The sequence below is a fragment of the Suillus clintonianus genome (genome assembly GCF_016758775.1).
Source record: "Suillus clintonianus strain FC179 chromosome Unknown DEU56scaffold_4, whole genome shotgun sequence".
NCBI classification, from domain to species: domain Eukaryota; kingdom Fungi; phylum Basidiomycota; class Agaricomycetes; order Boletales; family Suillaceae; genus Suillus; species Suillus clintonianus.
Window position 1 is genome coordinate 359,898 of NW_024539228.1, and position 12,629 is coordinate 372,526.

The window sequence follows — 12,629 nt, forward strand, 5'->3', positions numbered from 1 at the left end:
AATGTTAACCGAATTGATTAGGGTCACGTGCCCTTGCGACATGATCTTAGAAACTTATTAACTGGTCAGGTTCTTTCGCGCTTACTGTTTTACTCGTCGTCCGTGACGTCCGGAACGCTCTCTTCCTCATTGTCATGCACAATGGCAACGCATGCACCATCGGGATCATCGCCTAACATTCAAACCTTATCTCTTGACTCGTACAGCCAGTCGAATCATATTGACCTTACCCTAGATGACGATGAACCCAATTCTTCTGAGAGCCTTTTCAAGTCTGGCAGCCACCTGAAGCGCCCAACAACCGATTATCATTCCCCTCCGCCCAGGCAGAGTATGTTCTATGATCCAGTGCACTCAGCTGAACACCAGCAATCTTATGCTAAATACACTCCTCCAAATCACCTTCCGCTCGCATATCATTCTCCTCAAATGAAGCCTAGCATATTTTTGCCACTTGACCAAACATCCTTTAAATCGTCACCGCCGCCGCCGCTTCACCCACAATCTTCCAACTACCGTCCTGTTTTTGCTGGTCCATCTCAAGCGCCACGGAATACCTCTGCTCAACTGCCAATTACAGGCAGTGCGCGCACTCTGCCTCCTCTTGTTCCGACTCGACCATCTTCATCTGTTCCGCCTCCAAATCATCAGGTCATTGATCTTACCGACTCTCCGTCTCCCCCTCCCAGTCCTCGGCCTCGCCAACAGCCCATGTCCACCGCATTGCCTGATGACCTGCACCCCAAGACTCCAGTTTGCATCGGACAACTCACAGTCACCGCACTTGTGCTATATCCCGTGTCCTATCTGCAAGGCCAGGACTCAATCAATGATATTGAGTGGGCAAATGTCCGCTTGCAGTATGAACACAATCCCCAGAGGGCAGGTGCAACTGAGACGATACATATCAAGACGCCTAGTAGTAAAACATCGTCAGGCGAACCTTCTCAAGGGGAAGCTTTTGGTGTGGTCGAACAAAAGGTCGCTACAGATCTCGGCCCCATGTTAGGTAAGGGCCTGATCCGCTTAGATGCAAAGGTGCGGCGTGGTTCGCCAAACGTATGTGACATTCCTTTCTCTTTGACGAACCTCACATTCGCTCATTCGCTTTGCCAAGCTTCCTATACTGCCTCTTCAGATGCTAGTTTATACGCCGAAAGGCAATATCGCCGTGGTTGGCAATTATCTGCAATCATGTGGTCTATTGCTTGACCACCCCTCTGGACCATACGATATCTCGCGCCTCATGAACTATCACTACTGTAACCCGCATGCTCCGCCACCTGGTGGCCATCGTTCTATGATTCCTTCCAGATCTGGATATGCTGGTCCAGGAGGCAATAGCCCTCGTTGGAATGCCCCCATGGTTTCCGGTAAAACATTAGAAGTACAGCGAAGCCAAATTGATGAGCTTTTCAAGAGTCTAAAAAGTGGAGACGAATTAGCAGAGACGGAGCCTAGTTAGTCTCGCGCTTGTTTTCGGCTTTCTTGTCTTCATCTGACTGGCTTCGAAAGCTAATGACATAGGAACGACATTGTATCCCCATCAAAAGAAGGCAGTTACTTTTTTACTCGAGCGAGAGCGGGAGAAACGCTGTGCAGACGGTCGTTACTCGTCATTGTGGCAGCCACGGAACGATCTTCATACAGGTCAATCATCTTGGTTTCATATCGTCACCCAGAAAGAGGTCTTTCAAGAACCCCAAGAATCCAAAGGTGCTATTCTCGCAGATGATGTCAGTATGCCCTCCGCCCTTTATCTCTGCCCTATCTGACGAATCGTGCCTTGTCTTCCCGATTAGATGGGTCTCGGCAAGACAATTACTTGCGTTTCCCTTATTGCATCGACACTTGATGCTGCACACGCATTTGCTGCCACACCTTTACCCCCTCCACCCGCGCCTCCTCCGGAGCGGAGCATGCTGGAGGATCCTCTGACCGCTGCCCATTTTGCGGGGAGTGTGTGGGGAATACCGGAGGTTGATTCGCCATCATTTTCCACTAAGGGCAAAGGGAAGGCTGCGAAGGCCCAGGATAAGGCCGAAGCTGACTACGCTAGAGCGTGTCGTATCAAGGCGAAAAGTCGGGCGACGCTGATTATATGCCCTCTTTCAACCGTATCGAATTGGGAAGATCAATTTCGCGAGCATTGGCGAGGAGAGGTCACTGTGGTCGGTGGCGGTGGAATGAGTTGTTCCGCCGCCACGTTGTCTTCCTTACAGAATAATTCTCCCCCATCTTCTCAGGCTGAAACCAAAGTGGAAACGAAGCCACCTCGTCGAAAACGCGAAGGTCGACCACTTCGTGTCTACGTATACCACGGAAATGCCCGACGACCAGACGCGGGATTCCTTGCAGACTTTGATGCTGTCATTACTACATATGCAACCTTAGCATCGGAATACTCAAAGCAAAATCGGAAGATGGCAAATGTAGAAGCTGAGGATGACGATGATGGTAGCAGTGACGGGTACGGTGGGGTCGACATTGACGAACGCGGTAATCAAGTACTCAAATTGCCCAAACCAAAACGAGCGGGAATGAAGAGGAAAAAATCTTGTTCGAGCTTTGGTGTATCTGAGGCGTCTAGTGCTCTGCAGACTATACACTGGTTCCGTGTCGTGCTCGATGAGGCTCAGTACGTTCTTGTATAATTTTCCTGTGCATTACAGTTAACACCATTGTATTCAGTTCGATCAAGGAAACCCAGACCGTTGGCAGTCGTGCCTCTTGCGATTTAATGGCAGACCGCCGATTATGCCTCACAGGCACTCCCGTTCAGAACAAGCTCGATGATGTGTATGCTCTCATCAAGTTCTTGCGCTTGGAGCCTTTTGATGACAAAAACATCTGGACGGAGTTCATTGGCACTCCAGTCAAGTATGGGCAGTCATTGGGTGTTGCACGTCTTCAGACGATCATGAAGTGCATTACCTTGAGGCGAACAAAGGAGTCGAAAGCTTCTGATGGGCGTCGAATACTCCATCTCCCTCCACGCCGAGATGAACTCCGGTATCTGAAATTTGATCCGCATGAGCAGACCATCTATGACCAATTCTTCTCGGAGTCCAAAGCCGAGTTCAACGAGCTTTCCAACAAAAATGAAGTCATGAAGAACTACGTTGGCATACTCCAGAAAATCTTGCGTCTTCGACAGATTTGCGACCACTTCGAGCTCGTGGATGGTAAAGGACCACTAGGAGATATGCAGACCATGGACCCCACTAGCTACGAAGACATTGCCGCTGCCATTGGGAAGGAAGGTCTTAATCCTACTCGTGCAGCTGCGATCGTTGCCTTGCTACGGGAGGCAGCTACAACTCAATGCGTTGAATGCGGAGAAGAGCTGTGTATGTCCTCTGATCAACAGGGGCAGATGGACGCTGGTGGTGGTGCCATGGATATGGATGGTCCGTCGGCACCCAAGCGAGGAAGGAAGACTAAAGGTACCGGTTCCCGTGCCCCTACGCGAGCTAGTAGTCCATCATCACCGTCACTCGTCCTCACGCGCTGTCAGCATCTGTTTTGCCTGGGATGCTACCGCCAGTGTGTGTGCCCAGGTTGGCCAGATGTTCCTCCCGATGTCCGCCGTTCCTGCTCGGCTTGCCAGACTGGTCTTTTGCCGCAAGATGCAGTTCGAGTCCGACCTGATTGCTCGCCAGTTGACTTTGGCGCCAAGAAAAAGCCTGTCAAGCGAGAAAAGCGAACCAAAGGTGTTGCACTCGAGAACTTTCATCCGTCTACCAAAGTCAAGGCCTTGCTTGGGGACCTTATGCAATTCTCCCGGGCAAACCCACATTCTGTCAATTACGACCCCGACTCAATTGAGGTGGAAATGGTGGATAATGAAGGCAATAAACTCGATGAAGGCGCAATTAAGACTGTTGTCTTGTATGTGTCTAATTCTCACTTGATAGATCTGACAATTTATCTCTATAATCTAGTTCCCAATGGACAACAATGCTAGATAAGTATGACATTACAATTTCGCAAAAGTGGTCTACCGTCTCACCCAAGTTTAGAATTGAAGACGCGTTGGAAACGGCTGGTATTCGTTATGATCGTCTGGATGGCACGATGAAACGTGATGACCGTACCCGTGCCATGGAAGCATTAAAACATGATCCCGGGTGTGAAGTCCTTCTAGTCAGTCTGAAGGCCGGAGGAGTAGGCTTGAACTTGACTGCCGCGCAACGTGTGTACTTGATGGACCCATATTGGTAACGTTTATCTTCTTGAGTCCTGTGATTCGAGTGTTGCTCAAGTCTGTCACAGGAATCCCGCAGTCGAGAATCAAGCAGTGGATAGGATTGTGGGTATTTTCACACCGTTTGTTGCGGTCCACTGATTTTGTCGTAGCATCGCTTAGGGCAGACACGCCCTGTAACAACAGTCAAGCTCATCATCGAGAACTCCATCGAAGATCGCCTTCTGGAAGTGCAGCGCAAGAAGACCGAGCTGGCCAACATGACCCTGGGCCAGAACTTCAGCAAAGCCGACATGCTACAACGACGCATGGAAGAGCTGAATCAACTCTTCGCTGCGTAATTTATTTAGACCTTTCAGGTTTATTTTCCGTCTCTTCGCTTTCTTGGAACACTCTTGGAATACCTGTACTAATTCTCTACTCGTAACAAGCTTCATGTAATCTCTAGAACACCTTGATTTTCAAATCTCACTCCTCCATTTTGATCTACCATCGATTCAAATTACTGGGGTAGCGTTTACAGCATTGATGTGTACATAGATAGATGACGTGTAATTGGAAGATATCAGAAAGCAAAGTGCGCAGCGTTCTTTCTTCTTCCCAGGGCATATACGAAGATCTGACTGACAAATAGACCAACTGTGATTCCAATCGCCACTTCTATTATCCGTATGGCAAGCTGAAGTCCAGCCGAGTATTGTTGAGTGGACGATGTCTCGTCAGATGAGAGCAGACCACCGCCCTGACCGATACCAGACTGATCGATATTAGTTAGGGACAAACAAAGCACATTTAAGGACGACTTACAGGGACGAGGAACAACACACCGGTGACCATGGCTGTGAAAGCGGTTCCGCGCATGACTCGGGAGTAAACATTGCCCAAAACCCCAATGACCAAGGCCCCAGAAGCCGAAATGATGTCGCTTTTGCCAGGAAGATAGTTATTTGAGAGTCGATTCGCAACGAAGGCACAGCATGCAAACACGACCATAACCAGAAGCTGCCAGCTGCGCAACCTCTGCAGGTTGGACAACGATGAACATAGAGAGTACGCTGGTACGAGGAAGAAGAGCGTCCACCAGGGAAGTTCCTTTCTCCACCATGGCCAACTAGGCTCCCTGTAGCACCCTTTCAGGTCGGGTTAGTATACGTCGAAACCTAAACGATCAAATCCAATACCATTAACCATATGAGGGTCATTGGTTTGAGCAAAACCGAAGATGGCACCTCCTGGAACGGGAGACGTGCCGTTCTCAGCATGAAAAGTCCCGTGATACATCGTATATCTCTCTGCTTCGGCCTTATCTAACGTATGTCGGGCGTGTTTGTTGAGTACAAGATAAAGATCGGAGCCTATCGTTAGGCCGAAACCCTGGTTATGGATTGAGAAGTGGCAAAAAATATTTGCGAAATGAACGCACCAGGAACAATGTGTAGATGATCGCATAGACCATTCTTACGGATCCACATAGAATATTCCTGGAAGTGAGCTCTAATGCGCTGATGACTGATATCTGGATCGTCGCAGTGAGTGGTGGATAACACGATTCAGCCACTTACGGATTGTAAATCCTGGGAGAATTAACACCACTCCGGCAGATGCTATGGCGTTGTAGCAAAACAACCTGCCTGGTATGGTGCCGAGTGCTCGAGCCACGAAGGACACGATGATGGCAATCGATATCCTAATCGATCTGTTATATCGAGTGGATGCAGAGATAAAGATCACGTACTCATAGACGTTCGCGTATGTCGCGCTCTTTGTCGCGGTGTTGAGGCCTAGGTATTGCAAAACGAAGGCACACACTCCGCTGATCCACATATCAATGACTGATCCCCCGAATGCAAGAACACATATGGTAGAGCCGCATACGAAGGCTAGCAGGCAGCGTACTAACAGGGAATATATCGGGGGAGCGGAGAGAATGGACTTCAATCGCATGGTGCCCTCTTCCACGGTCATTTTGTCATGAAGAACCTTGCGATACACAATGTGGACTCCTTGCAACGCGGTAAGCGCAATTCGTCCATTCGCTTTCACGAAATGTGTCTCCACGGATGTCGTGTCTTCATCACCGAACGTGACAATGATGATGTTCGGTATATGGACGAATGCGGCTCTCGCGTCAAGGATCTGGGAAGCGGTGGCCAACTGCGACTCGATACGATGGGATGGAGCGCCAAAAGTGAGCAAGCACTTGGCGAGCTTGAGCATGAAAGCACGACGCTTGTCAATATCTACACGAGCTCGTCATTGGATGGCAGGCAAAATACTTTTCTGAGGCTCACCTTGAACGTGTTTCGTTATTGCAGAAGGCCGCTTGCTCTTGATCACGCTGGCACGAAGCTTACCCCCCTGATAAAAGCTGTTTGGACCTCCCCCTCCCAAAGGCCGCTTGGGTTTCTTGCTCTCAGCACTGGCATCCCCACCGATCGAGGACCCCCTCTTTTTCCAGCTCGCGGGATGAGACTCGGAGGTCTTCATGTCGCTAAAAACATCTTCATCAAGCGCTTCTTGCGGGCGTCGAGTGAAAGGAACCAGCTTGGTTACAATGGATTGCCTTCGCTTGGGCGGCGTCCTTCCATCTTCCAATGCGCTGAAGGTACGGTTGATTTCGGCAGCAGCGACTTCCTCCCTGGCCTTGGTGTGCTGAGATGAGGAAACTTCTATCGTCTCATCAGGGGCCCGCCAAGTTGAGCTAGCAGTCGACTGCTGCGAGGATGAAGGTGAATCTCTTGCCAAGCCAATGCCAGCAAGGTGGGGGAGTCGTTCATGACATACAGGTCGCCTGCGCGCTTCTTGGGAAACAGGGGGGTACATTATATGCACGAAGTAGTCCGAGTCGTAGAGACCATGGCTCAGGGACTCGTGCATTTATACCCTTCAAACATTCTGATCCAGTCCGATGGTCGTGATTGCACACCAAACGAATTTCCATGCCGTACATCTTACTTTCAATTCAGCCCAGCCTGAGCCGGGGACAGTCGTCCAAAAGCACACGATTTGAATAGCGATGACAGAGCTATACAAGAATACTGGAAATATATATAACCACACAAAAACAGATAGGAACTTACAAGGGTACAACATATACACAAGAACCTATAAAGAATGACGACAACCATAAAAACAGCACAGCGGTAGATTGCGAGAACCTCTACCAGATCTGAGGGGCAGGAGGTAGGTAGTCAGCAGGCAGCAAAAATGCATCCATGCCTTGCTGGGAGAATGTGTTACCACCCAGGCTCTGATCAGAGATCCACACTGGAAGTTGTTCATTCGACGTCATTTCAAAGCCTCGCCAGATGCTGTCGACCTCGGCGGTCTGCTGCGGCACCATGCCCATTTGCATCTGCTGCATGACTTCAGGACTCGAATATGCGATATCATATTTTGGAGCAAAACTCTCGGGGCTCATGTGCACATTCTGCTGCTGCATGTCGATCACCATAGACATGTTTCGATGGGGCTCCCTAGGAATCTTGGGGGAGCGGGAGCTTGATGCCGCCTTACGCCTCTTCGCTCTTTTCAGCATCAGCTGAAGCGTGATGGCGTAGCGCTTGCCAGGGACTGCCAAAGAAGCAGTTGACGAGTGTGTTTCTACAGTAAGGTGCAATGGGACTCACTTTGAGACATTAAACCGGCGAGACGTTCGACCTGCGATCGTATTTCTTGCATATCGCAATCATTCGGGCTAAAACGACATGAGTGCATTTACTCACTGCCGGCAACATGCGTGACTCACAAAAGACGTGCTAACCGCAGCAAGAATGATGCTGCAAATGTTGCAGTTGCATGTGTATAGTGAACCGCTATTTCATATGAGTTTTGGGATCCTGACCAAATAATGGAAACTGACCATATTTCATGCCTTCGCTATACGACGGCGAATTGACGGTGATTTCAAGGCCTTGGCGAGCAGTGTGTATTGAACGTATTGCCAATTCTCTTTGCGCGGCTGGCATTTTCTGAACATCCTCTGGACCATTAATACCACGTAACGCGGTTGCATTGTGGAAGAGCTCTGCATGCAGTTGTTGGATCTGCAAACTTTGCCGGTAAAACGCTTCACGAACAGTCAGCACGGCAAGTGTGGCGTAGTTCCTGATGGTTCAGCCGTACCTGCATCTTCGTACTTCTGCGAAAAAGCATGATCCCAAGTTTTATACCAATTTCGGAACTCAGAGTCAGCTTGTTGAATGACTCCAAAAGTGACTTCATCGACAGGCCGTTCAAAAGGCGACAGCTTGTTGTGAACCCTTTCGCGGATAGCCATGAGCTCAACAGTCGAAACCAAACGCATATCATCCTCAATTGCTAAAGGGTGTTGTAGAAGCAAACGGCATTGCCATATGCTTTCATCATCCTTTAAAATTGCTGGACGTCCTGTACCATAGGATAATCTTTAATATGAAATCAGTGATTGGAACATGTGCTTGAAGCCGTCCACAAACGCACTGATGTTCAAAGAGATATAGGCAGAACCAAGTTCGGGATGCAATAACGAGATCGCGATCATCCGTACCAATGGTTTTAGTTTTGCTTTGCATGCGCCTCAGAAGTTTGGGCCAAGCTTTGTGAAGTGCTAAAAGTCATCAAACATTCAGACATTTGGGTTTTACTATGAACGTTCTACTTACACAGCTCCATGGCCATGCGAACAGCGTGACCGCCACTGAGCCATCCGTTATCCGACCACCCAGACACAAGAACTTGCAAACGATTAATTTAATTTGTATATCACAGAAAGGTGCACTCACTCATCGCTTGCACAGCTTCTACGCGGCTCACTGGAGCAAACAGTGTCGCACACGAGATATTTTGCACTGCTTCCAAACATCGGGTGTAAGTCTCGCTTGCATTTCCTGATGGATAATGAGATAAGCCGATAACTAAACAAAAGTCAGCAAGTCACCTCCCCCGTCCCTCACGCGGGCGGCAACCGTGCAAATGGCGTCGACAGCAAATGGTGACCGCTCATGGAGCCCTTCGAAAGTGTCAACTTGGGAATCGAATACTGGGAGGAAAGTGGAGCATCCGGCATAAAATCTGTATGACGGCATTGGTACGTAGCATGAAGAAAAGAAGGTAAAAATCACATTCTGAACAGTTCACGGGCGTCTTGTTCCGAGATAATGTTCGTCGTAACAACTGTCCATTAAAACGTTGAGAATCAGTAGTGCAAGTGAATAAGAAAACGCTACCATCCGGGAAAGTCAAACCACGAGAGGCTCGATGACGGATCTTCCTCCTCTTCATTGGCCTGGATTTTCGCTCGGGGGACGGCGTTCTGGTTCTACTCGGTGGTTCACTGCTTTCGCCGTTTTCCTATACGTGATAGGGGTTCACGCGCAGTAGGTGTACAACGGCAAAACCACTGACCTTGGCAGCTCGCTCAATAGCCACATCGGCTAGACCTCTTAGAACTTCCCATGGTGCTACCAGGCCGGAGGCTGGTAGTTCTCCATTATCATCATCAATATCGGTTGAGTCCGCGCTAGTGGGATTGGACGAGGATGGGGCTGTGCGTTTAGATCCTGAAGGTGAATGCACATTGTGGCCGCGCTGCATTGGCCTTTGTTGTGAATCATGACGGCCAGGTATAGATCCTTGTGAGGTTGCACGACCGATCGCTTGTAACGTGGAAAATGGGGGTAAAACTTGCCCAGAAGGGGAGTAACCATATGATTGGGTCGGTGAAGTTGGGTTTGTATGTGAGGGCGGAAGCGGTGGTGGAATGTAGTCTCCGTGACCAGGAGGTTGCCCGACCGGCGCCAATGCACCTTGAGCAACAGAATTTCTCGAGTGACGCGGTGGGGCGTTTAACATAGGTGGAAGAGATCCATGATTGGGGTGATAGGCTGTGGGCGTGGTAGGGCCAGCCTGTACGCTGTGAATATTTGGATCTCCCACATGGGACCCGTTCGGGCCAGAAGATATCGGGGGAGATCCCATGGATTGCATTGTTGGCGACTGGGCATTGTAAGGCGCCTGTGAGAATGTCGAGGGAGAGCGGTTATTGTACGGCGTGGCGCCCCGGAGGTGGCCAACAATCTCGAGAAGAGTATTCTGTATCGAAGATTGAGTGAAACGTATCTCAGCGACATGAGCTTCTAGACTTCGTATACGCCTGTCATATTGTAAGAAAAGATCGTGACATATTACAGAGTTGAGTTGACTGACTCAAGCCCTGCCTCGCCCGTGAGAGTTGCTTCTCTGGTGGGCTTTTCGAATAGACACTCGAGTCCTGCATGGCGACAACGTCTACATGGTGGATTATCTGCGCCCTCGCAGCGCATCTTCTGCTTCCTACAAGCATTCTGTTTAATGAATGGCATATGTTAGCATGGATCGGAAACTCGGAAAGCCGGAGTGGGCTCACACATGCACCTGTATCGGAGCAGTCAGTAAGGAGATCTGATACATGAAGAACTCAATAGAACATACGAGGAACACGATTAAGAGTCTTCACGACTGGCTTAACATCACGCTTGTCATTAGCCTTGTCAAAATCGTCATCATGCTTCTTGTGAAGTACAGGGATAGCACTTGAGGCAGGATCCATGATGTGCACTGGTGGAGTATTGTACAGGTTGATTTAACAGAAAAAGCGTTCAGGTAGAAGAGGATACCGAACCGAACACGTACGTTCAGCGAAGACTGCTTTGCCACATGCGACGTTGTTCAACTTCATCTACGCTATCGACGTTGACAGCAAATAAAAATAAATAGAAATTCTATATATATAAAAGATAATTTCAATATAAAATCAATTCTGTAAATGGGCAAACAGGTCTTCGAAGTTACTCCACCTGTCCCCACGACCATGGCAGTCATATCTGATATCATCCCCATGCCACCATCTTAATTCCCCCTTACTATCATCCTTCCAATGACAATTGGCTCATTGACCAGCCGTCCTTGCATCCATCATATCACCACTTCAGGTCAATCAGTTTAGTTTTCAAACTGACAAGTCCAACTCCAGGCAGTAGGCTATAATTGGCCCGAGATCAAGCCCCTCAAGGCTGCGCCCTCCTCAACTTCGTTGATTGGAGTCACCCTCCTGGTGCTCCTCCCGAATTGAATTTCATACCCCTGCAATGATAGTCAGCTTCTATCAGTACACTGGATGTCGTTCGTACAGTCTGTTCTCATTTCTTTGGTTCTTACCGCGGACAATTTCACAGTGGCGAATTGTGAGAACTTAACTCAATTTCAGAGGACCTTTTCAAGTTCTGCCAGCAGTCGTGTTTGTATAGGTGAGTCCGAGGGTTTTACCACGGCGCCTCTAAAGTTCGGAGTCAGTAATCGTTGATTCATTTCCGATGTCAAGACTTCCACAAATCAGCAGCGGACAATCGGGGGACCGCTAAAATCTCTCGAATGATAATGTATATCATGGTGAGCCGCGATCTTTTACGTGCTAGAAGAAGGGGGGGCTTCCTCGCTGAAGTGCATGGTGCTTACATTATATTTATGTGACAGATATTGGGTATAATAACAAGGTAAGTAAGATGTCAAAATATAGTGGCTATATAGCGGTGATCGAGTACACATGTAGCTCCAGTCTGGCAGTCATACGCTTGAAAACACGTCGCTTTGTCGTTTTGTGGGAGGGTGAATAATGATGCGTCGCTTGAGGTTGCTCAGAATGAACGCCACATCGACTTCCCCTGGTGACATCTTGGCCATGGCCGCTACGCAGGCGCGGGCTTCTTGGTCGAGGGCACCTTTGGCATCACCTGACTCGGACTCGGAACCGTCGTCATCCGATTCGGTCATATCAACGTCACTATCAACGTTCATCGAAATGCTTTGCGATAGAGGGGACACCCTCAGCGATGAGTCTAGTTCTAGTCTACGCTCTTTAGCGCGCCGATTATTGAACCAGTTTATGACTTTTGAGACTGGTCTATTCACCCATTTTGTCAGCTCGCGCAAGTGCATTGTGTGGAGGAATCCAAACTGACCTGCGAATCTCCTTGGCCAGTAATTTAATATCATGATCCATAGGGCGCGTATTTTTGGTATAGTAATGGTTAAGGATGTCAAGCTGCTCCGGTGTCATGCGTTTCCTCCGCGGAGCATTTTCAACATTAGAGGGAGAAGCGCGATGAGACTTTTTCCTCTGAGATCTCATGGTGATGACTTGAGCTTTCTTGGAAGAAGTTGCCTGGATTTTCGTGGCTGGGTGTGATACCAAATAGTCTCCTTCATGGGTATATATACTATCGCTCAGGCCACTTGTGGACTGTGGACGACCACCGCTGTGAAAATGTGGACGTTGGACAGTCCAATGCTTATTGAGTGCCATTTTGGGTAGAACAATGGCCCGTTGCTTTGTGGGGCTCTTTTGCTGCAGCTAATAGGTCTGAGGGTGAATGGCGGGCATTTATAGGACATGTGGATATAATGG

General features: G+C 48.9%; 4 protein-coding genes across 4 annotated transcripts; 2 read left to right on the top strand and 2 right to left on the bottom strand.

Annotated features, from left to right (window-relative positions):
• Positions 1-79: 79 nt before the first annotated feature.
• Positions 80-4,686, top strand: DEU56DRAFT_769661 (SNF2 family N-terminal domain-containing protein). Its single transcript, XM_041351348.1, has 9 exons — positions 80-1,059; positions 1,118-1,460; positions 1,516-1,736; positions 1,803-2,638; positions 2,692-3,891; positions 3,945-3,971; positions 4,023-4,220; positions 4,276-4,312; positions 4,360-4,686. Exons 1-9 carry the CDS (start codon positions 142-144, stop codon positions 4,546-4,548), a joined length of 3,969 nt encoding a protein of 1,322 aa, XP_041214357.1. The 5' UTR covers positions 80-141; the 3' UTR covers positions 4,549-4,686.
• Positions 4,687-4,693: 7 nt separating this feature from the next.
• DEU56DRAFT_947780 (DUF1212-domain-containing protein) lies at positions 4,694-6,439 on the bottom strand. Its single transcript, XM_041359070.1, has 6 exons — positions 5,943-6,439; positions 5,770-5,894; positions 5,631-5,716; positions 5,374-5,581; positions 5,015-5,337; positions 4,694-4,964 (listed from the first exon to the last, which is right to left on the bottom strand). Exons 1-6 carry the CDS (start codon positions 6,422-6,424, stop codon positions 4,773-4,775), a joined length of 1,416 nt encoding a protein of 471 aa, XP_041214358.1. The 5' UTR covers positions 6,425-6,439; the 3' UTR covers positions 4,694-4,772.
• Positions 6,440-7,367: 928 nt separating this feature from the next.
• On the bottom strand, positions 7,368-10,775 carry DEU56DRAFT_725777 (uncharacterized protein; the record flags this gene model as incomplete). Its single annotated transcript, XM_041347884.1, has 15 exons — positions 7,368-7,780; positions 7,837-7,904; positions 7,956-8,022; positions 8,070-8,276; positions 8,333-8,613; positions 8,669-8,795; positions 8,851-8,922; positions 8,971-9,075; positions 9,126-9,259; positions 9,310-9,361; positions 9,415-9,538; positions 9,593-10,340; positions 10,394-10,530; positions 10,593-10,600; positions 10,658-10,775. The coding sequence occupies 15 exons, from the start codon at positions 10,773-10,775 to the stop codon at positions 7,368-7,370; spliced, it is 2,661 nt and encodes an 886-aa protein (XP_041214359.1).
• A 214-nt stretch (positions 10,776-10,989) lies between these two features.
• On the top strand, positions 10,990-11,795 carry DEU56DRAFT_769676 (uncharacterized protein). The gene is made up of 2 exons (XM_041351349.1): positions 10,990-11,472; positions 11,547-11,795. Exons 1-2 carry the CDS (start codon positions 11,343-11,345, stop codon positions 11,693-11,695), a joined length of 279 nt encoding a protein of 92 aa, XP_041214360.1. The 5' UTR covers positions 10,990-11,342; the 3' UTR covers positions 11,696-11,795.
• The last annotated feature ends 834 nt before the right edge of the window (positions 11,796-12,629 follow it).

Bases quoted from the DNA above. Each gene is read 5' to 3' on its own strand.
- DEU56DRAFT_769661 (XM_041351348.1), top strand. From the start codon at position 142: ATGGCAACGCATGCACCATCGGGATCATCGCCTAACATTCAAACCTTA. The intron at 1,737-1,802 runs GTCAGTATGCCC...CTTCCCGATTAG, and splicing joins GTGCTATTCTCGCAGATGAT to ATGGGTCTCGGCAAGACAAT. The intron at 4,221-4,275 runs GTAACGTTTATC...AGTCTGTCACAG, and splicing joins TACTTGATGGACCCATATTG to GAATCCCGCAGTCGAGAATC.
- DEU56DRAFT_947780 (XM_041359070.1), bottom strand. From the start codon at position 6,424: ATGCTCAAGCTCGCCAAGTGCTTGCTCACTTTTGGCGCTCCATCCCAT. The intron at 5,895-5,942 runs GTACGTGATCTT...CAGATCGATTAG, and splicing joins ACATACGCGAACGTCTATGA to GATATCGATTGCCATCATCG. The intron at 4,965-5,014 runs GTAAGTCGTCCT...AATATCGATCAG, and splicing joins GTGTGTTGTTCCTCGTCCCT to TCTGGTATCGGTCAGGGCGG.
- DEU56DRAFT_769676 (XM_041351349.1), top strand. From the start codon at position 11,343: ATGTCGTTCGTACAGTCTGTTCTCATTTCTTTGGTTCTTACCGCGGAC. The intron at 11,473-11,546 runs GTGAGTCCGAGG...TCCGATGTCAAG, and splicing joins CAGCAGTCGTGTTTGTATAG to ACTTCCACAAATCAGCAGCG.